Raw genomic sequence first — 26668 nt, 5'->3', positions numbered from 1 at the left:
GCAACCTTAATACTTTAATACCTCTCAGAACCCAGAAGGTGATTATTTTAGTCACAGATATGTAAGACAAATACGTAAAACACTATAAAATTATTAACCGATGAGAAATCAATCCCGCTGCTCATCGATTTGTTCAAGTGGGCACCAGTAACATCTCTCACTGTGAGACTTATTGTTACTGTTTTCGGCATATCGAATATGCCAGGGGTAGCTTGCCAGGCTCTGCCATGCAGGCACAATACTCTCGGTAGCTTGCCGGGCTCTCCGAGAGGGATGGAGGAACCAAACACGGGCCAGCTGCGTGAAAGGCGAACGCCCTACCGCTGTGCTATCACTCCAGCCCGATAAATCAATAAAAGAAGTTATTAACCTGTACTATCAAGGCTACAGGGGGCAATTCAATAAAAGGGATATGCATTTTTAAAGGGAAGCAAAAAATGCTTTATGACACAGATTGCACTTTTAAAATCAAAGTCAGGAAGAGATCTAGCGGTTGAGTTGGATTCTTATTCTAAAGTTATTGCCCAAACCGAATGCCAAGCACCACACATCAAACTTAGAAACCATGAAGTGGAAACACTCTGCCAGGTTATAGAATATTTCTCACTTGTAAACATCACCTCCGAAGGGTGTTAGAGATAGGTCCAAGGTACAGTCAAATTAGAGCAGAATGTTATGGTTTCAAACTTCACAGTGCATGAGTTGGCCCTGACAACTTCAAAGTTCTGCCAGTTTCAGAGAATTCTCTACTTCTGTTTCCTATTTAATAAACAAATGAACAGCAGATAGGGTACTCAGCAAAGCACATGAGTTCCAGGTAGTCATGGCTGTTGGTTTATCCCACTGACCCATTATTATCTGGCTGTTTTGGTAGATTTCTGGGGTTGCCTTTTCATTCCATATTCTCTGGAGATTTAAGAACTGAACTACTTTAGTACACTTTGAGATAATTGAAATTGAGGACAAAGACTTTTTCTTCTTGTCAAGAACATGGCTATCACTAATTGTACTGCCTTTGAAATCCCTTTCAAACAGATTCTGAATGTCTGAAGAATCAGGACCAGGAGTGTAAATTACTCACCCACCCACTCACACAGACACACAGATACACAGATACATTTATTTTAAATGTGAATAAAAATCTGGATAAATTGCTAGATAGCTCATAACAATAATCTTAAATTACATTAATACAGGTCAATAGAGTAATAATATAGTTAGACCAGTAATTGTAAAAAGAGGTTGAATTATTTTTAAAAAAATGTGAACTTGAAATCATTTTGATCAAACAAAGTAAGTTGACCTGTATTCTGAAGCCCAGTGGTTGCAGCAACACATAAGAGACAATGTGAGAAAAATTTTGTGGATTCTATGGCACATATATGGTCAGAATTTCAAAAACAAGCATAAGTCTGTATCTGAAGTCTTCCAAAGGATTCTTCTGTATGCTAATGTTTGAGAAACTGACCCACAAATACAACTTAAGAAATATTACATAAAATAATTATTCGGTAAAATAAAAATCAACATGTAAATAAGCAAACAAACATAGCAAATTGTCTCACTCTAAATACATTTTTTTCTGTAATTTAGCTATTTAAAAAGGATTACTAGGACTGGAGTGATATCACAGCAGGTAGGGCATTTGCCTTGTATGCAACCGACCCGGGTTCGATCCCCAGCATCCCATACGGTTCCCTGAGCACCGCCAGGAGTAATTCCTGAGTGCAAAGGCAGGAGGTGTGACCCAAAAAGCAAAAATTTAAAATAAAAAAATTAAAAAGGATTACTAGAACAAAAAAGCCAACAAATATCAAAGTACAATTTCATGAAAGGTTGAAACTAAGAGTAGGACTTAATGTTCAGACTCAAAGATGGGTTAGGCTTCTGCTATCCAGTGTTTCCTGAACTCTCAGAGGTATCTTACTCAGCTACTCTTGCTAATTCCTAATTTTAAAAGAGCCTGGACATGTTTCAGATATATTTAAAGTGTAAAACACCCTTATTGTTTGTAGAATGCAAGTAGAATAAAATTCTCTTTGTACCCTATTCTGCAATTGTTGCTTTGTCCTCAGCTTGAGTAACTAATTTCATTCACACTTACCACTTCCAATGTCACCTCCATGTAGATGCTAACTCTCTCCATCTGGCCCTTGGGGAGTATCTTGCTTCAGCTCTCCTTCTCATTATCTACAGCAAATATTCATCTAGGTGTCCCATTGTGATGTCAAAGTCAACATGTTTAAAACTGGGTCATCATCTTTTAATTTTCCTATTATGCATAGGTATCTCTCTCTAATCTTAATATCAGCCATCACATTCAACTTTTCTGTGACTCATATGCTTTGTGATGTCATATCTAAGGTGACAATTTTATTTTGACTTTCTAAACATGATCTTTCTTAATTTCATCTTGGAAAACACTAGCAATTTAAGGCATTTATTTCTCTTGTATACTACTTCTTTCTCAATTAGATTCTATATAAATGGTTTCTTTTCACTAACTGTGACAAGGTCCCGACAAGTTTGCTAGGATTCTCCTTGAATTACTGCTTTTATTTGGGGAAAGAAAACCTTTATTTCCAGTGTTAAATATTTTCAAGGATCATCACCTCATGACAACATTTAAAGTGTCTAAAACACTCTGTAGCTCCAAATAAAAAGTTTTCAGATAGCTTCTTCATGCACAAATTTTAAGTGTAGGTTTAGAGTCATAACACTGTTAAGTAGCTTTAAAAAAACTAACAATATGTCACTCCCATAGTCAATATATCTATATTTATTGATTTCATGACTACATAGTGGTTCTTTGTAAAGATATAACATCCTTTATTTAATCTACTCTCTATTGATGGACACTTGGGTAGCTTATAATTTTCTCTATTAAAAGCATTGGTTCAAAAAATCACCTTTGTGCATGAATACTTTAACCCCTTAGCTGATATTCCAAGCACTGGACTTGCTGAACTGAGAGACATATAGTCTTTAAGCTGTTTACACCTTTTTACAAACTGAGATTGCAAATGGACTTATGTATTATAATTATTGGAGTACAAATAGTGGATTGTTGTCTCCCTGCATGCCAACCTACTCTTGTTAAGAAATTTTTTTAATTAGCAGGTATAAATTGTATATCACAGACATTTTAGCATCATTTTTTAAAATTAGTGTTGTACTTTTTAAAAACCTCTTCCTCATTTGTGATTGCCTTTCTATTTTTGCATTTCTTTATTTTTCTTTACTGCTTACTAAGTAGAAGATTCATATTTAATAGCTAGAATTTTTTAATTTTATTTTTTTTTAATTTTATTGAATCACCATGTGATAGTTACAAGATTTCATATTTGGGTTACAATCTCACAATGATCAAACCAGTGCACATTCCCCACCACCAATATCCCGAGTATACCCCCCGTTTCCCACCTTCTCCCTGCGTCCATGACAGACAATATTTCCCATATTCTCTCTCTACTTTTGGGCATCATGGCTTGCAACACAGACACTGAGAGGTCATCATGTTTGGTCCATTATCTACTTTCGGCACGCATCTCCCATCCCAGCTGGTTCCTCCAGCCATCATTTTCTTAGTGATTCTTTCTCTATTCCATCTGCCTTCTTCCCTCCGCTCATGAAGCAGTCTTGAGCTATGGGGCAATACTCCTGTCCCTTGTCTATACTGTCCTTGGGTGTCAGCTTCATGTGATGTTATTCTATACTCCACAAATGAGTGCAGTCCTATGTTTGGCCCTCTCTTTCTGAGTCATTTCACTTAGCATGATTCCCTCCAGGTCTATCCATTTATAAGCAAATTTGATGACTTCATCTGTTCTAACAGCTGCGTAGTAGTCCATTGTGTATATATACCAAAGTTTCTTTAACCAGTCATCTGTTTTAGGGCACTCAGGTTGTTTCCAGATTTTGGCTATTGTGAATATTAAATATATAGCTAGAATATTAAACTTTTGTAATGCTGTGTTATAAACTCTTATACAAAGTGCTTGTTGCTTTTCCTTTATATTATGGTAGGAATTTGTTACACAAAGATTTATAAATATTACTTCTGTAAAAATATAAGAATTTCATAAAAACAATATAAAACTTTAAATTAGTTGTCCTTTTCAGTTATAATTGAAACTTAGGGATTAAATTTATAAACCTACTCTTTACACAGAACTAAAACCATCACTCACTTTTTCTCTTTGTCGACTTAAAACCCTATACTTGTTGTCCTCTTTCCAAGCTATTATCTCTCTGACTTATTATCTATTCCAGCTTTTCTCTTTTCTTAACGTTGTCCCCCTTTATTAACATTCTGTATATGCTATATTTCAATTTGCATTTCTGCAGGAACACCCTTCTATCCACTATGACCAAATCCCAATTGTGAGCCCACATTGGGACTCACATGAGCCTTCTTCCTTCACATTCTTTCCTGTCCAAATTAGCCTTGTCTTCTCCTTTGACTTTAAGTTCAATACTTAACCTCCTATTGTGTTGTCCAAATTCAAACCACACATCTGAACGAAAGGACTTCTCCACAAACCTTCATTAAGTTGTTGTCATTTTCATATTTTGAAATTAAAATTTTATGATCACATCTTAATAACTACAGGATGTAAAATAAATGACCAGCTCATGGGGCAGCATATGTTAGGGTGTACAATCTCTAACACAACATTTGACCTTTTGTGACCCACAGCCCTACCAGGTAAACTTCTGGAGACCCTGAGTATCACTACACTGGCTCTGGTGACTTCCCACTCTGCTGTACCCCTGCACGAACCATCCAATGTGCACAACTAGGCAAGTTTCATCGGGAGATCCCCTGAGCACTGCTTAGGAATCCCTTGAGCAATGCTTATGGATCAAATTCCATAAGCACATGCTCTCACCCCTAAAATAACATGATACAACAACATAACATGAAACATAACAAAGCATGAAAATGTATTGTAACAATAAGGCAACAAAATACACCATATGAAAGAAAATAAATGGGCACTATACCAGTCTAAATTATTATTTCAATATTGTACGAACACTGAAAACAGGGAAGAATTTCTTCCCTCCTCTTTGAAATGTCTTCAGACTAAACATATACAAAGGTGCAGGAAAAGGCAGATTTTTTCAGGCCTATTTCTTTGTTAAGTCAATATTGACTTGAGAGTAAACTTGTTGAATAAGCAAGAAGAAAGCAAATACTTCACAGGGAGAAAAAAAAAAACAGTCAAACATCTTGATGAGAATTTCACCTTTATGCTTTTTCCTTGTTTTACATGATTATCTTCAAATCTGAAAGTAAAATATTATTTTGGAATTCCAAGTGAATAAAGAAAACTCTAAGTGATGCACATCTATGAATGGAGTCTTTTTTAAATTGTTTGTTTGTTTGAGTATACACCCAGTGATGCTCAGTGGTTACTCCTGACTCTGCAATCAGAAATTACTCCTTTTAGTTTATGAGGACTATGTAAGATGTCAGGGATCAAACCTCGGTCAGCTACATGAAAGGCAAATACCCCACCCCACCTACCATATTTATCTCTCCAAGCCCCGTGTCTGTGTGTGGAGTTTTTTGTTTGTTTGTTTGTTTTGTTTTTTGGGTCATATCCAGACATGCTCAGGTATTACTCCTGGCTCATGCACTCAGGAATTGCTTCTGGTGGCGTTCAGGGGACCGTGTGGGATTCTGGGAATCAAACTCACATTGGCTGCATACAAGGCAAACACCCTACCTGCTGTGCTATCACTCCAGCACCTGTGTGGAGTCTATTTTATTCTAATTTTCTGGAGATTTAAAATGAAATCAAGTCATGGGTTCTTAGATCCAGAGGTCCAGATAGTGACTAGCACTAAGTATGTCTTCATTGTAGAACGAGAGCATTACTAAGAAGAAGCTTATGAGGAGTCTTTCACTAAGCATTATAAGATATACCAAAAGGAAAGAAAATATATTTCACTTGGGTCAGAGAGATGGTACAGTGGGAAAGGTGGTTGCCTTGCAATCAGTCAACAAAAATTCTATCCTATGTTATTACTCAAAGCTGTTCAAGTTCAATAATGATCTCTGAGCACAGAGATAGAAGCCCTGAGCACAGTCAGGTGTGACCCAAGTGCGCGTGCATGTGCATACAAACACACACACAAAAAAATACAAAATCAGTTCAGTGCCTAAAGTGTAACATTCAATCATATTTACTAGATTATTTGATCAAGATATAGAACTGCAACTTCCATGTGAAAAGGTCAATCGTTCTGTCAGCTAATGCTGCCTTACTACTGGCTGCCTGCCAGAATACAGTTTGGGGGGAATATAGCTAGAATACCTTTAAGATGACCAATGGGTTGAAAACATTAAGAATTTGATGAGGGTAGCAATTTTGGTTGAAACAGGAGAGAATACAGGTCAAATTAAAATTCTGTAAGGCTAAACGGCATGCAGATTTGAAAGATAAATAAAAGCTCAATTATAAGTGGAAAAAACTGAAACAAAATTCAGTGCCAACATTCCCCAACTAATAGCCTGGTCAATTATCTAGTTTAAATCCAACATCACACCTAGTGCCAGTACTGGCCTTACAAAACACATTTTAAAATGCTATGGTTAGTTCTAGGGAAGCAGAAGTTAACACTCTAAAAGCTGACTGTAAGAAAATGATTCTCCTTCTTCACTCTAATTTAGTCACTTTAGGGGGAAAAAGCACCTGAAGAACTTAAATGAAGAAAATATAAGTACTGTGAAATACAGCAGTGTAAAAAGCAGACAATTTCCCAACAGATCCATTTCAGACTGGAGGGTAAATTTTCCATGGAGTGTCGAGACAGATTCATGTTGCTTTCCAACACAAAACAACAATGAAAGAATTCATGTAAAAAGTATGATAAATATTGAAAAGAAAATCTCTCCACATGATTTCGATCTGGCTGACTGCAGAGATATGTGCTGGAGAAATATAATGGAAGTGCAAAGAAATGTTTCAATGAATAGCATTGATCTGAGCTATCAGAAGGATTTGTGCTCTATTACAGCAGTGTATCAAGTCAATTTGGGGGCTTTCAGTCATCATCTCCTTTCCATTATCCCTAATAACAATCTCTTGGAGTTAATGGTTATTATTTATATTTTATCATCTTTATTACATGTTAATATATTGGCATGCATTCTTTGCAAAACAGCAAAACACATTACTACTAGTCAAGGCGTCTTATCAAATAACTGAATATTCTTGAGATGAGAAGAAATTTCAGGAAACATAAGTATAAAAAAAGAAAGGAAGTCCCAGGGAAACTACATTAAAACATATTGTAGAATTTAAAAATCCAAGACCTCCCAGAAACATTCTTAACATACTCAGAGGCCTTTCACTGACCTCAACTGCTGTTTTCACTTCAGATTATTAAATTCCTTTTCAGACTTCCACTTGCACTAAATGTATATAAAAAATATATATGCCAGTGATTTAAAAACATGGGTAAAAATAGTATCATAGAGAAAAGAAGTATGGTATATGGTATACTTTATTAAAGTAGCACCCTAGCCCATCTTACACATCAGAAGAAAAGAACAAATTTCATCTTCGCATGTCCCAACATAAGAAAAGTCCCTGAATTTCCAAAGAATGGAATTGGTCATAATACTCTGAAAGGACCTATTAAATTTTATGAAATTTAAATAAGTGAATAACAAATTCATCATTAGAAATATGCATCCTGGGAAAGAGGAGATGAGTACGGAGGCTTCATAATCTATCATTTTCTATACAGGAACCTAATAAATAATTCTGTATCAGCTTAATAGAGCATTTTCTTCTAGTAAGATTTTCTCTTCTCACTATCATGTTTTTAATTAAGATAATGGAATCGAGAAACAGGGCAAATATGGCAAGGGGGCATAAAACCAGATTTCGCTTAGATATTCAAGAGTTACTTTTCCCGGTACAACTGCAATGCCATGATGTTTCCCCTACTGGCCATATAGTCTAAACAAGTCTGACATAAGGGTTATTACAAAATGCAATTTTGCATTCACCTTAAAAATAATAATATGCTTTTAAAAATCCTGGTGCCAGTTCTTGGAACAATATATTTGCTGTAGAATAAAAATGCTCCCGAGGAATTCTAGTTTGTTGGGTATATTTATGTTGCATAATATCTTTACCTTTGTTGTCCCATCCTGGAATACAAGAAAGTAGATGAAAACAATCTGGAATACAAGTGAAATACATATGACACGAAAGGGATAAAAAAAGTCAAGTGGATGGGCATGAAAAGTTTCATGCTGAGTGAAATGAGTCAGAGAGAGACAGACATAGAAAGATTGCACTCATCTATGGTATATAGAATAACAGAGTGGGAGACTAACACCCAAGAACTGTAGAAATAAGTACCAGGAGGTTGACTCCATGGCTTTGAGGCTGGCCTCACGTTCCGGGGAAAGGTCAACTCAGAGAAGCGATCACCAACTACATTGTAGTTGAAGGCCATGTGGGGGAAGGGAGTTGCGGGCTGAATGAGGGCTAGAGACTGAGCACAGTGGCCACTCAACACCTTTATTGCAAACCACAACAGCTAATTAGAGAGAGAGAACAGAAGGGAATGCCCTGCCACAGTGGCAGGGTGGGGTGGGGGGGAGATGGGAGTGGGGAGGGTGGGAGGGACGCCGGGTTTACGGGTGGTGGAGAATGGGCACTGGTGAAGGGATGGGTTCCCAAACTTTGTATGAGGGAAGTATAAGCACAAAAGTGTATAAATCTGTAACTGTACCTTCACGGTGATTCTCTAATTAAAAATAAATAAATTATAAAAAAAATAAATTAAAAAAATAAAATTAAATTAAAAAAAAAAGAAGACTTTGAATTGGGCCTTTCATCTTGTGGTCTCAGAGTGCTTTCCCAAAAAAAAAAAAAAAAAAAAAAGCAAGAAAACGATAGCACTGTTGTCCCCTATCACCTGATGCTGTGATAGGAGACAACGGTGGAGACAAGAAAACAAGACATTTCACAAAGGGAACAAAATATTTCTGCTTTTAGCCCAATGTATGGGGTTCTAACTCTCAATCTGCCATTTCACTATGTAATCAGAAAGCAGTAAACTTTAAGTCTTAGAATACAAACAAAAATGAGAAGATCACTTTGGCAGGCCAAAGGATCTTGAGGTTAGAAATCCAAGCAGAGACATCAATACTTAGGCAATAAAAAACTCTTCATATCATTTTTAAAAACATCTAAAAGTAAGCTAATCTGCCGAGAATAACACTGATTTAATTTTCAAACTTTAAATGAGAAAATTGAACATATAGTATGAATCGTGGAAACACATTAGGGAAAAACTCTTGCTCTATGATAGACAAAGTTTGCATAAAATATGGTGAAAATACACTTGGGACAATTTATATGATGATGAAAGAATAAAAATGGATATGCTTAGAAACATGCTTTGAAGACACTATGTATGCTTTTTGTTGAAAAAGTAGTAAAAATAAACTGCTCAGTATTATCTCTTGTATCAAAAGTTTCTGGTATATTTTTATGAAGATAAAGAACACAATAGAAGGTCACAGATTTTGTTATTAATATTCATTATTTATGAGAATTCTTGACAACAGTATAGAATCTTGAGGAAAATTATTAATGGCTTTCACTATATACTCTATTTTGTTTCACTAGAAACAATAAATATGGATAATTTGGCAATAGTAATATTTATTAAATATTGAGAAATCATATAGAAACTCTTTTCTATAAATAATATAAGAATCTTAATGCAAAAAAGAAACAAACTGAAGGAATCAGCCCATCATAAAAAATCAAAAGTTATCCAAACCTAAAATCCAGTTTGTTCTTTTAGTCACAAGTAAATTATGTTCCATACATTCTTAGTTGAATACATTTTTAAGATTTATACCAATATCACATCTTATATCATCTTTGATTATTTTAAACCTGACTAGTTAACTAGAGAGTTATCTAGTTATGAGTTATTTTTCCAAATGGGATTTATTTTCCTTCTATCTTCTTTTTTGAGTTCTCCTTCATGTTTTTACTTAAAAATCTGAATATTTTTTGGTAGATTAGTATAACGGCATTGATGCATGATTGCTATCATCATTATCTTATATCTTGAATAAGTTCAAAAGAAAAAATGCTGGCCCTTACACTAGGTCTATCTCCCAGCTTGTTAAAGTAATTTCAGTTTCTCAAGAAAGGAAAACACAATAAACAAGCTGATCTTTTGGTGATTGCCTATCCAATTTCACTAACCATCACTCTCACCATATAGACTGATATACTTGCTTACTCTTCCCACCACGTTCCAAACACTGGCTACTCAAATAGTCTGAAATCCACAACGATTTCTCCTCTCCTCGACTAGCATATGTTTGGACACTCTTGCTAGCATTCTTGGAATGTATTATCAACATAGTGAAGCATTTCTTCCTTTGATTAATTTTTTCCTCTTTCCCTTCCCATTTTTAAAGAAAATTTTCTATTGTGCTTTCTGACAGCTCACCTCTGCTGTCTGAGTACTTGGAGTTAGTGAGGAACCCAACTCCATCCAGACCTATAGATCCAGCTTACCTCCTTCAAGAACAAGGCTGAGACCTTGTGCAGACAGAGAGATTTTCATCAGTTTATACAAGTAAATAAATATACTTTGAGAATATTGACTTCTGGTATCTTTTGTTATTAACATAATAGAATGAAGATACCATTAAGCAACTGGTTTAAAACAACCATGGATGGGGCTGGACAGATAGGAGAGGGAGTAGGGTGTTTGCCTAGCACCCCACATGCTGCCCCAAGCCCTGCCAAGACATCCCTGAGTATAAAGCTAGGATTAAGCTCTTAGCACAGCTGGGTGTGTCCAGCCAACAACAACAAAGTCATTGTCTTAAAAACAGAGAGATACTACAGCAGATAAAGCCTTTGCCTTGCACAATCACAGACCCAGGTTCAGTCCTAGGCAACACATAAGGTCACTGAAGCCCTCCCAAGTGTAATCAATCCCTGATACCAGATATAGGAGCAAGCCTGGACCACTGCCTGGTGTATTCCTAGCAACAACAACAACAAAGTCATTGTTTCAAAAACAAATAATGTCTGAGATACATAGAACAATATTAATCTGTAAATTCTTAACACGTTCATTATGCACTCAGTGGGCATCAGGCACTCAAATGCAGGACAGTCAAAGCTCAAGACATACAGTCACAGTCTGTAGGGATCTCAAAGACACAGAGTTCTGACAAGTGAAGCTTTGCTTAAAAAGCCAAAAATAGATGTATAATGAGACTTAGAGATAGTAAAGGGGGTAAGTTGCTTGCAGTGCATCTAGCAACCCTGATTTGACATTTGACATTGGATATTCTCCCCAGAACAGAGATCCAAGTATTTCTTGAGTATTGTCACTGCAGTCCAAGCACCTACCTCCAAAATTAAATAAAATAAGGAAATTTGTGAGGGAGGAAGGAAGGAGGGAAGGAAGGAAGGAGGGAAGAAGGAAGGAAGGAAGGAAGGAAGGAAGGAAGGAAGGAAGGAAGGAAGGAAGGAAGGAAGGAAGGAAGGAAGGAAGGAAGGAAGGAAGGAAGGAAGGAAGGAAGGCAAAAAGGGGAGGACTAGGAAGAGGAGGAGAAGGAGGAGAAGGAGGAGAAGGAGGAGGAGAAGGAAGAGGAGGAGGAGGAGGAGGAAGCAGAAGCAGTCCATTCCTACTCTAGTTGGACAGAATTTTTTTTAAAGTAGCACTGTAGCACTGTCATCCAGTTGTTCATCAATTTGCTCAAGTGGGCACCAGTAACGTTTCCATTGTGAGACTTGTTGTTACTGTTTTTGGCATATCAAAAGCACCACAGGTGGCTTGCCAGGCTCTGCCATAATAACAAAAATTAAGACCGCAGGGGACTTAATGTAAAAAAAAAACAGCTTAGGAATCATTTCTATTTTTACTAAAATAAAAGACACATTAAGACAAATCCACAGCAACAAACTTAAGAATTGAGAAAAGCAAATAGGTGAGGCAGAAGTACAGAAACCATGACATAGAAAGAATTAGTCCCCAAGGAAGTACAATCTGGAAAAGGTATGGAAATGTAGAAGTTGCAATGTAAAAATAAGGTGCCTTCACACAGTCTTCCTAAGTGAAATAAAGGAGGAGATGTGAGTAAAATAAATGACAGGAAATGTGTATTTTAAATAACAAAAATTAGATAACATTTCACAAAACTTTATGAACACAAGCTCCTCAATAACCATGTAGAAATGTAGATTCTCTTTTAAGAGGTTCTTCTCTCTAACTAGGATATAGGAATGTGATGAAACCTTCGAGCATACAAGTACAATAGCCCATGCATCCTTAATTCAACCGTTCTGGTGGTCCGCAGACACATCAGTGGCCTTCAGACATTACTGTTGTCTGGTCAGCATTCTGCATTATGTGATTTTCATGCCAATGCAGTTTTGGTAGTTTATGACTTAGGCTGTTGGTTTCCCCCTCTGAAAGCCAGATCCTTTTTTCTTAACTCAGCATCACTCATGATTACATTTTTAAATATATACAGATTTTATATAAACACAGTTCATATGGAAACTGAAAAATATGTGTTAAAATTCCATTTCAAAGACCATCTGAGCAACTTTCTTGTTTCCAATCAAAGCTATCAATTACAAGTCTTCTATCCTCATCCCTTCTAAGAATTAGTGATGGAGGAAGTGAAAACTATAAAAGCAAGTGTTGGAAGGTACCAGAGCTCAAGGTTTTAAGTGCATTGACATGTGACAAAATACACCATTTTACAAAAAATAGTTGATCTCATAAGAATTGTGATTATTTTTTTTTGCTTTTCACAAGATTATAAAAATATCGACTATTCAACTCATTACAAACAATAATTTTTTCCACAAATATGGTTCTTTTTTAGGGTTGGTGGGGAGGCACAAACACCTGAGAGTGCTCAGGGTTTCTCTTGATTCCTGATGGGTTCAGGAGATAATATGGGATGTTGGGAATCAAACCGAGTCAGCTGTGTGCCAGGCAAGTATGTGCCTTACCTGCTGTACTATCTCTTCAGCACTCAGTTCTTTAATGTTTAAACTTCTATTACTTATCAAACTCATGCCTTTACATTTATAAAGAAAATTAAGTCCAGAAATTTGATGTTTCTAAGTGACTATTAATTTCTAATATCCTTAGTCTTTCTACATGCTGTTTCTTTCTTCTCTTTGATTGTATCTTTCTGTTACTTTTCATAAGTCACTTTTCAAATTAAATTTGTGAACTGTCATTCTTTATTTTTGTTTTCTACCATGCAGTTGACAGTCTCATCACTAACAGCTTTGAGTGTCATTAAAATCTCGACAGTAGAAACAACTATTATAAACTTATTTGAGATAAATTAGAATCAATCAGTGAGATTTTTTAATGTTATTAAGAATAGCAGGGAAAACAGAGGCAAGTAGAATACAAATCTAGTCTACTGTATCGATATATTGTCATGGGAAGATAATTTTCTTTTTAAAGAAATTGAAAATTACTAGCGCTTATTCAGGTGAGACCCAGTTCTTTTTTTGCTATCAACTAGCAGTCAAACATATTATAAAAAAATAGAAGAACATGCTTTTGTCTGTTAAATATTTTAAGACTACTTTGCCCCTGAATATTTAGAGGAAAATATGATTAATTAGCCTGAGAAAATCAGAAACACTGAAATAACCATTAAAGTTTCACAGAAGGGGGCTAGAGAACACAGCAGGTAAGGAGCTTTTTTTGTATACACCTGCATAGGTTTTGATATCTGACACCCTACTTAATCCCCCAAGCACTGCCAGAAGTGATTCCTCAGAACCGAATCAGGAGTAAGCATTGAGCACTGCTAGGCATTGGCCCCAGTTCCACACACACACACACAAAAGTTTCATAGTATATGTAAGTGTGTGTGTGTTTATAAAAGGAGAGAGAAAAAGACAGCAAGACAGAGAGAGAGAGAGAGAGAGAGAGAGAGAGAGAGAGAGAGAGAGACTGAGATAAAGAGAGACAGAGAGAGACACATACAGAGAATAATACAGAGAGAAAGACAGACAGAGGGGGCAAGAGAGAGAGATCAAGCCATGAAATGAGGGGAGATCAAATTAGAGGGTTAGAAAGAAAAACTAAGTAGAGAAGTAAAACACTAGGTAATCATAAGTATTCTCCCTCCAAGACTGATGGAGAGAATAACTGTTAAAATGTGAGATTATGCATCGGACTGAAAACAAATACAACTTCTTTATTCAGGTAAGAGAAGATTGCTGTCTGGGTTTTGTATCCTGATTTTACTATATTATAAGGATAACTGAAAGTTAAAAAGTTATAATGATTATTTTATTACTCGAAAAAACTATTTTCCAGTAACTACTAGAGCGTGTCTCTTGCCCCGCCCCCCAGCCCCCCCACCCCCCCCACCCCCAGTGCCTGGCTGTCTTCACTGAGGCCCTTAAAGGGGGCCCCAGGGAGGGTTTCAGTTTCCCTCCCTGCCCTGAGCAAAGCCCCCGCAGGAAACCTTCAGAGCCCAGCTACAGACATGCTCAAGGCCCCTATCCACCGGTTCCAACGAGCCTCATGCATGAAGGAACCAGCAGAGGAACCCAGGTATGTGGGACCTGAGGCTGAGATCTCCAAGCCTGCTTGGATCGGGACTGGGCCTCTTCCTCCCAGAACCCCCATTTTCCACTAGCTAGGCAGTCACACTCAGTGACTGCCCCCCCACCCCCGGGGTAATGCCACCAACTGCCAACATCCAGAGAATATAAAATCAAGCTCCCAGAAGCTTATAGTCTAGTTCTCCCTCTCGGAGAACCTGGGAAGCTACCAAGAGTTTTCTGCTGGCATGGGAGAGCCTTACAAACTCCCCGTGGCGTGGCGTATTTATAGGCCAAAAACAGTAACAATGAATGGGCCTCATTCCCCTCACCCTGAAAGAGCCTCCAAAGAGAGCCTAAAGAGAGGCTTCTAAAATCTCAGCTCTAGGAGGAATGGAGACGTTACTGAGACCGCTTGAGAAATTTGAAGATCAATGGGATGATGATGATTATGGTAATGAGGAACTACTAGAATAATGTTGGTTCTTTTCAAATTGTACATCTATGGAAAATAAACATTCTTAAAGCATTTGTAAAAAACTTCTGAACCTCAAGAGAACTTTTCCTAGATTCAGTAATTTTGGATACTGGGGATCAGAGGAGAGAGTAGTTTGTTTGTTTGTTTGTTTGTTTGTTTGTTTTTCTGGCTGCACAGCACAGTACTCAGAGCTTAATCCTGGTTCAGTGATCAGAGATCAGGCCTGGTGAGGTTTAGAGAAACACAAGTGGTATTTAGGATATAATTCAGGTGACCATGACCAAGACAAGCACTTAAACTCTTGTATTCTCTCTGACCTGAGAAGGCAGTTGCAATTAAGCAAACCCAAGACCCCATGTAGAGATAGAAGGAAATACAAAGATTATGCTATAAAACATAATTCCATTGATTTGACTCCTTCCCAAACTGAAAGCCCAGGGAAACACCTGTCATATTCAAGCTCTTTTTTCTTTCCAAGTGGTAAATAATGCTACCAAACTGAAGACTTTAAAAATGTTTGTGAACCTGGCACCCAGACCTGGAACTCTTAGTTGCTCTCATTGCCAAAGGTCAATCCACCGTGTCTGCTTTCAACATATTTTCGCCAAAGAATGTTAACGACATTTTCCAACAAGTTATGCTATTCTACCAAGTTCCCCACCCCGGAAATTTCAGATTACTACAACTCAGAGATATCTTAAATGCCAAAAGACCACAATAGCAAGAGATTTGGTCAGTTTTTAAGGCTCTCTGGCTATGCTAGAAACCTATAATAACACTACAAAGATGAGAAACATGAATTGTACCTAAGCCAATCAAACTAAAACAACAGGCTGAAATATTCTATAAAACATGGCATGCCATCAAATATTTTGACTGTTTTGCCTTTTGATAATTCTTTCATACTTTACAAAGTTTTGGGGGATGGGACTGGAGAGTTAGTAGTGGGATTAAGGCATATGCCTCATGTGGTCCACCAGGGTTAAATTTCTGGCATTAGATAGCCCCTAAGATGCCAGGTGCAGCCCTGGAGGCACACAAGCATGGCTAGGGTGGCTCTGATCATCCCTCAAACTCAAACCTGAGCAGCAGGACATTCCCAGACCTGAGCACTGAACTGCTGGCCTTGCTAGCCACCACTCACCAGGAAGGGTGACTTTTGACTTTGACTTTGCTCTTTGACTTCTCAGAGTCCCAACTGAGAGACCCTTAACCAGTAAAGGAAAAAGAAAATATGCCACTTAGATTTTGAGAACAACTGTATAGCTAAGATGATAGCACAGGATGTGAGGCCAACATACATGAGATCATTTGCATTCAGAAATGGACGACAAAATTATGAGACTATTTCAACATTTTATTACAAAACTCAAAATGGATGTGGGAATTCAACAATTATATGTTTGTTAGGGTTTAGAATGGGATTCTCTGAGAGTTCAGAAGAGAGAATCTCTGTAATTTTTCCCATTATAAAAGGAAGTCACTAATCTTAGTGCAAAATTCTTCCATGTCCAGTGACCTATTCCCTCTGACTTATTTTTCTACCTTATCAAGCACCAAAGTTAAACACAAGAATAAGAACTGTTCAGAAAGGAAATTCTTTTCACTACTAACATGAAGTCAAGTTATCTTGGCAGGTAAGTTTAAAGAAGTTAAAAGTTGACATTTTTAGAATAAATTGAGAAATAAATTGATCTTTTGTCCTTTTGGAATATCCTGACCAAATTAAAATAAAACACAACACTCTTATTTCTATAGATAATGTCTGAATTGATGTCTTTAGAGTTAAAGATTGAAATGCAGACCAAGACTAATTCAGAAACTGTTACCATTTCCAGAAACAAGCATGAGATTTAAAAAAAAAGTGTTTTATTTATTTGTCAAGAAAAAATTTAACATAATATTATACACATCTACAATTTTTTGTATAGAATTCTAGGAAATCCTGAAATTTTAAATAAATATGAAGAGGCATATTACAATTACCACTCTTACCATAAAGATTCCAAGTTTACATAGTCCTTCAAATACTTGCTACCCAAAACTATTTTGGGAAGCATTTAAAAGTACATTTGCTTGAATTTTCTGTTACTTTAACCTTAATGTTAAGTGTGTGTGTGTGTGTGTGTGTGTGTGTGTGTGTGTCTGTGTCTGTATGTCTGTTCAGCCACATGCGCACCCATATAGACAGATATATCCACATATTATATACATAGTATATACTATATAGTTCTTTTTTTCCACCCAGGTGCAGTGGTGTCCAGGACTTATGCTGACTCTGTGTTCTGGGATACTCCTGGACTCCTGTCAGGACGTTGTAAACTGACAATATATGGTGCCAGGGATCAAACCCACGTTGGCTGCATGCAAGGGATGCGCCCTACCCACTGTAGAGACTCAGATCAGCCTCTAACTTATATTTAGAATACCATAATCCACTTGGTAATGAATGAACAGATTATTTTCTAGTGAGAGTGTGGGAGTTTGAGCCACATCCAGTATGCCCAGGACTTAACCCCAGACTCTGTGGACAGGATGTGAGCAAGGCAGTCATCCTGCCCTCTCTACCATCACTCCAACCCCAACATTGATCATAGTTTTAAATATGTACATGAAAAAAGGTATCTTAATTCCAGAGAACCAGATAGACAGCTTTCTGTTTTCCATTTTCCTTCACACATAATTGTCATCAATCAGCAGCACAACTAAAATAAACAGAAGGGCAGTAGCAATGTAGAAAAAAAATACAAAAATTCAAAATTACTCATTAAATTCTCTCAATATTTATATTCAGCATCAAAAATATTGATTGATAATAAAAATACAATGAAAATATCTATGCCACCTGTATGTGTACATATCGGTCAGTTACTTACTCCTGTGATGTAATGATAAGAAAAATAATTCTAATAAGCAAATTGAAATAAAGTTTTAAAGTAATCATCACCAATGTTTAGAGTAGCATACATTTTACTTTTATTTTTTTATACTTTACTTTCTGTAATGTAAGAAACAAAATTACCATTATGACTTTAACTGTTTATAAAGTCTTGTTTATTTTTCATAAAAATAAAATTTTAGATTCTATTAACTTTCAGTATTTGGCTAATGGGGCTTTTAATAAATGGAGAAAACAAGTATAGCTAGAAAAATGTAGGAAAAGAATATGTTCTTATTTACAATCCTGAGAATATCCTCTTTTTTAATTATAGATAGCTATTTATTTTTTGCCTGTTCTGAGAAGTAATGGCTTTCTACTTTGCAAACTCTAGTCGTGATAGTAATCATTTGTGGATTATTTCCATATTTATACTGGCTATTAGAATCATTAAAAAAAAGTGCTGTCAGCATCTATTTGATGCAATCCTACTTCTTCCATTGGTTTGGTTTGCTCAATTGGTTTATAAAACCTTTCAACTCAACACAACCTGCACAGAGAAAGCTAGTTGAAAAAAAGTAAACGTATTACAATGTTACTGTTAAACTTTGGTTTAAGTCTTAACCTTTGCTCAAGACAAAGAATTTGAACTATAACAACAAGCAGGAAATGATAATGATAAAATGACGCCTGTCATCCTTTCCCTCCCTGGGGATTGCTTTCCACCCACTCCCAAATAATGGATGTGTTTCTCTGGATGCACTGGATTTAGATATGGCTATATAAATTCAGAGTTTACCATGTCAAATCACCAGAAAATTGGCAGGTGGAGCAGCATCTGATTTGATCTATTTAAATAGATTTGGGACCCCTCTCTTCCTCCAAATAAAAAAAAAAAAGTAGTCACCTCCTAATCTTACTAGTAGATGAGGAAGGGAAAAGGTGCATATGTCTCAAAAAAAAAAAGTTACAGATGCTATGTTTGAAAGAGATTTTAGAGAACTATACCAATTCATTGCCATATAAATGGGAAAATTTCCCCAAAGAAAAACAGAAACCCATTTCTTATTAGTTATTGTCTATACATTTGAAATTTGATATCATTAGATTTGTGTTCTGAAGTATAAAAATTTATCGTTATGATATCACATTTTATCTATTCCATGCTCAATAAATTTTCATGAAGAAAATGAAACATTTAAGATATGAACAACTTCTCTGACAATATTAATTTGAAAGAAAGATGCAAAATATACAGAATTTAATTTAACTATCTCTATTCATGTTTTGCTTTTTGAAGTGTGGTTTTTAATGTTTAAATTCTAAAATCTAATAGCTAACACTAGAAACTTTTTCACTGTCCTGCTGATAAGTACTATTTTTCAATTCATATTAGTAATCTGATGAATTTTTAATGTGTAGAAAACTGGAGATTATAGTTTTCATGAACAAGTATTTTTTAAAACCATTGTAGTTAGAGCATCTGATAAGAACCAGAAATTTCTAATATCACATCTCTTAAAAAGAAATAGAAGCAAGCTTGTGTCTCTTTGTGCAAGTACATAATTTTTAACAGTCAATAAAAGAACAATATTAATATAAAGCCAACTATCATACTATCAAATGTGCTTTAATAAATAGCCACACTCCCACCTATTTTTTTGCTTTCTCCTTCTTCCTTTTTCTCTTGTGGCTGTGTTTTCTATCATATTTTGTCTAGGAAATAAAGAGCCTAAAGTTTTTCTTTTTTAACAATAATGTCAAAGATTAAAGAAGCTAAAAACGAGGTGGGGGAACTTTTATCATTTCAAGATGGAAGTAAAAAATTAACTTTTGTTCTTTGCAAGTTTGATTATAGGTTCTGTTCACATCAGTCTCCGGGCCCATTCAGTACCAATGAGTTTTCGAATCAAATGGAATTGCGTACTTTTTAAAACAATAGTATTATATCTATTTTCCATTTCAGAAAGCTTATTTTTTAAATCATATACCAAATATCACAGCAGTTTTCCCAGTTCTTGCAAAAAATAGCATCATATATCCTCCACACACATATTACAACACATGAACACATTTTTGCTCTTGGTCTCCTTTCAGCTCCTTCCACACTCTTGCAGTGCAACAGCTATAGCATAAAAACGTCTATTCTCACATGCTTTTGATATTACACTATTTAATCACATACAGCTGTGCCTTATGAGACTGTTACAAAACACAATTTTAATGTAGTACTTGCAGCCAATTCTGGATAAACATCAACCATTTACTCTGAATAAGAAGTCCAACACTAAAAAGAATTTTTTTTTTTCAAGGAAAAAACTGGTTTTCTTAGAATTTGGCATGGGCATAATTGTGACTGAATCCTCTTTCTGCCAAAAATCTGATAATGTCAAAGAGGATTGTGTAAAATCATATTAGTGCAAAGAACCACAGCTTTCCAGAATTCCTGGAGCCAGAAAGACCTAGAATGAACTTGCAGCCCCCCTACTCCCAACTACCACTCTACACACACACAAACACACACACACACACTCTCTCTCTCTCTCTCTCTCTCTCTCTCTCTCTCTCTCTCTCTCTCTCTCTCTCTCTCTCTCTCTCTCTCCATCCTTCCTGCCTCTCTTCTTGTAAATTATCTCTACTGCTGCCTCCAAGTAGATTTCATTACTTCATGGAAATAATTTTGAATTATAATTCAGTTATTATTCAGCCAAATTGAGAGAAAGTGAAAGAAAAATGTTTTAGAAAGATGCTGTTAGAAGAAAAGGACAAACGATACCCTTTAAGTTTGGAATTATTCTGTCAGAAAAACATGAGTTTTTACTTGTCTATTTCACTTAAACACAGTGTTGCGAAAACAATGACTATGCTATAGAAAAGCACTCTCAGTAATAATAAGGATATGGTGAGGGAATAAAAAGAAAGAGCAGGGGGTCCTCCTTGTTTTTACTCTTATTTAAAACCAATTAAAATCATATCAATTCTAAAATAAGACAAGCAAGATTTATCATAGTTTCAAGATATCATATTACCCCCTGAAGCAAAAGAGATATCTGGAGTTATACCTAAAAATTCTATGGCTGGAAGATTTTCAGAAAACCAGTTTTTTATGTCTAAGCCATTCAAAGGAAAACAGAACTTGGGAGTTTTCAAGGCTGTTTTAAAGCTGGCAAGTTCCCAACTCTGGCTATCAATGCAAATCTGAGGCAGGAAGTACTAAGGAAATTCTAAACTCACTCCCTCCCTCTGCAAAGATTTTCTACATTCTCATGTACAGAAGTGCATTAAGGAGACCGTTTTTGTTTTGCTTTAGAAAGATCTGTATGTTCGTGTCTAAATAGCACCCTTTGCCCCAAAGGATCCTGTCTCTTTCTTTGCCTGCTCCTCGGTTCTTATGTTTCTAAGTAGTCCTTCTCTCTATGGCACAATTAACTGGGCTCCAGCTAGAGATGGACGGTCATCCAGGCTGCAGATGGTTAGAAATACCGCCTGGAGCCAGTGTGCAGTTGATAAATTACTCCTTACACCTGACCTCAACTTTTAACCAGACTCTGTACAATCTAAATACCACCAGCCAGAGAAAACCTGTGGGTTCCTAGAGTCAGAAACACTTTCTGCCATAAATTGATGTAATATCAATGTGATTAGAAAGTGCACAGGATTAACTGATAGAAATATAGCAAAATGGTAAAGGGGTAGAAAAGGCAGAAGGGATAAACTTGCTGTGTGTTCTTAAGCTACATTTCAAGTTTCAGGAAGAAGACTAAAGTTTTACAAGTATCTTATTTGAGAGATGTATCTATACCTCAATAGCAAAATAGTAATTTACCAAGTTGTGACCATTGTTTCATTCTTTGTAGCCACTGTAGATTCAACTAATTCAGTTTTCTAGGAAAATCCTCCAAAGTATCCTAGATTCTTTGAATTTAGACCCAGACTGAAATTCACCCTGGGTCTAATAATGCAATCTCAACAATATCAACAGGTTGGTTGCTTTGAATGGATTGTAACAAAATTCTTAAGAAATCTTAGATTAGGACTACATCAAACATTAATATCTATATCATCATCAAGCTGATGAACTATTTTTTTGGTCTCCTTTGTCTAAAACTTGTTGAGCAGATTGGTGGGCCCTCTAAACAGCAAAGCTGTACTGACAGAACACAAAAATGCACTGTCTCTTATTTAAGTAAGACACATCACTAAGATTTCTTTATTCTCTTAACTAAAAGCAGTATTCCTTTTTGTGATATCTAGGATATCTAGAAAACTTTAACTATATTTCTACAAATATAGCTAAAGATCAGCTACTGGATTTTCACGTATTGTGGACATTTTCCCTTATCTAGTCATTTAAGCATTTGGAAAATTATTTAAAAGAACAATCTTATTTTTAATTTTTTTCTTTTTCTAAGAAGCAAAGATAAGACATTGGCTCTCCTATAGGAAAGGATAGGAGCAAAGAAGGCAGGAAGTGGTCCCGCATTTTTCTCAAACTTTAATATACCTTGCAGCAGGAAACCATTTACATTATTTTTCTTGTTTCATAAGAAAATAACAACCATAACTAACACATGCATTTAAGTAGTACAATCATGTCATTTTTGCAATTTCTAAATAAATATAATAACACACTTTCCAGTTTCCTTAAAATTCCATGGACGTTTTCCACACAAAGCTAATATCAGCAAATGGTTTTGGAGATTGGCTAAAAATACTTGAATTTAGAGAGCAGTTCAAGGTATGATATCATATCTATGACAAGAAACAATTTCAAAAGAGAACACTGCTTTTCATTTGGAAGTAATGGTGGAATCAGAATATGATTTGTATTATCAACCATAGAATTCTAATTTTACCAATCAAAATTATTCTTTTAAATTGTGTTATAACTCCAAAGCGTGTCTAGAAACACAGTGGATTTTATAAATTCCATCCAAGCTTACCAGGTAAATAGTATGCATTTTCTTTAAAATCATTATTGGGTATTAGTATACGATGACAACTATAATACTGAATTAATGCAGTTATTTTCAGGCTATACTGTGGTATCTACTGAGGGAACACTACACCAGATATAGTTAATGTACATTTGTCTGCATATTTCCAATATGTTTGGTTACTGACCTTCCTCCCATTCTCTGTGTACCACAGTTCTAAACATGGCACATTTTCACGTCAACTTATAGCAACGTTATTAACATCTGTCATTTCAGATGTGATATACGAATATTCTATGACTTCACAGCACTGTTGAAATCTTACAACATAATCACCAATATAAACTACCATGATAGGTGAAGTGGCTGATCTTTTATTCCCTACCACCCTGATCTGATTACACAAATATCAGCTTAGATCGCCTAATGGATCTAACTTCTTTAAAAATGTTCCAGAACTTGATGGCTTTGACTAGCTTGAAAGTAACAAGATCCAGATGCTGCCTGTCTACACAACACTAAACTACATAGGACCCCCAGATATTTTTTATAAAAGAAAACTTCCTCTATATTTCCCAGGCTGTCCTCTTCCTTTTCTCTGACCGTTCCACTTTCATTCTCTATCCTAATGTATTTTCTGTGTCTGTCTGTCTCTTCTTTCTCTCTTCCTCATTCCACCCTCCCCCTACACACACACACACACACACACACACACACACTTTTCAACTATGTAGCTCATCTAGCATCCTGTGTCTTTCACACAATGTACAAGACATTATTTCCTCTGACAAATAGGTTAAAATAAACCTGAAGCAGAAATGCATAGCTCCATTCATTTTGACTTAAAGTTTAACTGAATATACTTCATGGTGGAAAACAAGATCTATAAAAGAAAGCATTAATTTTTGAAACATTTGGAAAAATTTTGCCAAATGACTAAAAGGGATGGAATGTCTGATATTTTCATGTAACCCTTGACTTTTTTTTTTCCCCCTTTGAGGATGAAGCATGACTTTATATGTGCCCCTCTTTTTTTTTTTTTTTTTAAGTTGTCCTTGCTTTGCCATTTCCTTGAGGAAGACAGGCAGTGTTCTCAACCCAATCCCCCAAAGAGTTAAGACTCAAGGCACTGGAGCAGGAGGGCTGGTCTATTTAAGCAGCAGCAGCAGCACAAACTAAATGCTCACAAAGGCAAAAGGCAATGTGAATCGACCTTGGAGGGGCAGGGCGAATCACAGAGCAATTGAAAAAGAAAGAGGCGGAAAAAAAAAAAGCAACAATCTTTACTATAATACCAAAAGTCGGCTGTCTTGTCTGGTTTACAAGTAGGCATTGTTTGATGAGACGGAATAAATGAAAGATAACCACAGCATGAATTATCAAACCCTAATCACATCAACCAGTCCTTGTGACAGCACAGATCACTCAGGCACGCCTTGTTCACTCTCAGCATATTTATTAAGATCGTAGAGTCTGACTAATGCAATGTAAAATAATATCATTCTTAAGAATATAACCTATAGATTCAGAGTGGTAACTCAGCCAATATAGCAACATCCAGCACCCCCCCCCCATTCCAGTCCAATTTCACTGACAAATTGGGAGAGTGATTTCACACGCGAGAGTCTTTTTCTTATGAACTGCAGGATAAAGTTCACTACTGGCACTGCCCAATGCCGAGCTACATGGGCTTGCCAACAGCCCCCTCATGATCATCCGAACACACACAGAAAGCCTAAAGTATTTAACCAATTCAATTCCAATTAATACCAGTTACATTTCATCTCTTCCAGAACCCGGGCCTCCTGATCACCAATAACAGAAAATCGGGCTTTGAAAAGTAAGGGACATCAACTGTGAAGCTCTGAAAGTCAGTATCTAGCAATCATGATACTGCTTAATATGAAATAAGATGTGTACGGCACATTTTATAAATAGAAGAAGAAAGAAAGGAAAACACAAACTTGCAAACTTTCCTTAGCTGTCCTCTCCATTCCCACACCCTTCTTTCATTTTATACTCAGCGATTAAAAGTTTGAGTCACCCCCACACTAGCGTGCCCTCTCCAGTTGAAAAAAAAAAATCCTTTTCAGAACCACAAACAAAGAACGGCTCACTCGAAAAGCCCCTGAAATTGTATTAGGATGCCTGATAATCACTGTTGTGATCTCCCTTCTTACAACCCTGTCCATCTGCAAAGGACTTTACGGATTTCAGGAACATTTATGCTGCCAAATAACAACAAAGGAACTCAGTGAAACTATTATCTCTCCTTAAAGAGAAAGCCACGATTCCAGGCTGGCTGCCTTCTTAGTCTCCTCTGCCTCATTAACTCCATTGGTATGTTACTAATTTCAAAGAAGCAGGAAGAGTTAGGGCTGGGGGTTGGGGAAGGCGGGGGGGGGGGGGGGGGGTGGCGTTTAGTAATAATTCACATGCCTGTCTGTTTCCCATCCCAAGTGCAGAAGGATACCACGCTGATTGCCAGACAGTGGGTCAAGCCATACCTTGGTTTGGAGATAATGAGGATAGTAGTAAGTGTACTGGGGGTACATTTGTGGCTGATCCAAGCGTTTGCCCATGTAGCTGAATCTTTATCTCCGAGGCAGGGAACTGGATGACAGGGTATAGTGCCCCAGGCCGAGCTTCCTCTTAAACCACTATTCCTGACAGTCCGGATGACTGATGAGACTTCAGCGATTCCTCGTCTTCCACAACCACTCGCTAGTTCCAACACAGCAAGAATTTTAAAAAAGAAACACACCAGAAGGAAAAATAAAAAAGAAGGAGGGGGATCCGTAGGAGAAAAAAAAAATCCCACACAGCCTCCCCAGCTCTTGCCTGCCTTCCCACAGCTGCCGGGCTCCACTTGGGATGAGGCAGTTTTCCTCTAACCAGGCTGTCTGTAGTGATGTCAATTGCCAGCGTTTGTAAAGGGAAAAAAAAAAAATCAAAGTCCTTTTAAACACAACTCGGAATCCTGGTAGATCAGCTTCCTGTCTCCTGTTTGTCTCTTTCCCCACCTTAAAGAAAAGGAGGGGAAAAAAAAGAAAGAAAGAAGAAAATAAAGAAGAAAAAAAGGTAAAAGAAAGAAAAAAAGAAAAGGGAAAAAGAAAAAAGGGGGAAAAAAAAAAACCTTGCACAGCTTAGTTGCTGCTGTCTCCCTCCCAGAGTGACATGGTGTTCGGGGCTTGTCCTGTCCTTTCATTCACTTCCCCTCCTTCCAGCCGGTGGGTGGAACCGAGAGAGCCTCTCCAGGGAGCAGCGTACGCAGTCCAGAAGGCTGCAGTATTTCCTCCAAGAAAAAAAAAAAAAAAAAAAAGCTGCTTCAACCCCTGCTGCAAGCAAAGTTCCGATTCCCTCTGCTGGCTATCTTGAATAGCAAAGCGATTTTTGCAGCAAAGCTACTGCCTCTAGAACTGAACCCAGGGAACTCGAATGCAGCCGGTGGATTATTTATCCTTCCCTCCATCTACCCGGCATGAGAGCTGCCTTCTTTTATTGTCAAGTTTCAAGGTAAGCCAAACGGCTAACCAAAACACGGAAGACCGTGAGAGGGAAGAAAGGATGAAGGGAGGAAGAAAGAGGAAAAAGAAATAAAGGCAGAACAACTAACCTTGCTGGCTAAAATGGAAAAAGTGGGTCCCAAATGCTTTCAAAACCTGTTAACACGCTAAAGTCAGATGAATCGGAGACTTGGTTTAGAAATCAACCTTTTACTTCTTGAAGGACCGGGAGTATGTTTAAGTATTGAAAATGTTTTATC

The 26668-nt window shown here is 36.8% G+C and overlaps 1 protein-coding gene across 8 annotated transcripts in view; it reads right to left on the bottom strand.

Moving 5' to 3' along the window:
• RBMS3 (RNA binding motif single stranded interacting protein 3) overlaps nucleotides 1-26052 on the bottom strand; it is an 803180-nt gene extending 777128 nt beyond the window's left edge. For all 8 annotated transcript variants that reach the window (XM_055135539.1, XM_055135543.1, XM_055135544.1 and 5 more), the window contains exon 1: nucleotides 25410-26052. In XM_055135539.1, the coding sequence (XP_054991514.1) occupies nucleotides 25410-25484 (75 nt within the window). In that variant the 5' untranslated portion in view covers nucleotides 25485-26052. The remainder of the gene's footprint in view (nucleotides 1-25409) is intronic.
• Between the last annotated feature and the right edge of the window lie 616 nt (nucleotides 26053-26668).

Source organism: Sorex araneus, chromosome 4, assembly GCF_027595985.1.
Source record: "Sorex araneus isolate mSorAra2 chromosome 4, mSorAra2.pri, whole genome shotgun sequence".
In the NCBI taxonomy this organism is placed as follows: domain Eukaryota; kingdom Metazoa; phylum Chordata; class Mammalia; order Eulipotyphla; family Soricidae; genus Sorex; species Sorex araneus.
This window is presented reverse-complemented; position numbering and strand designations above follow the sequence as displayed.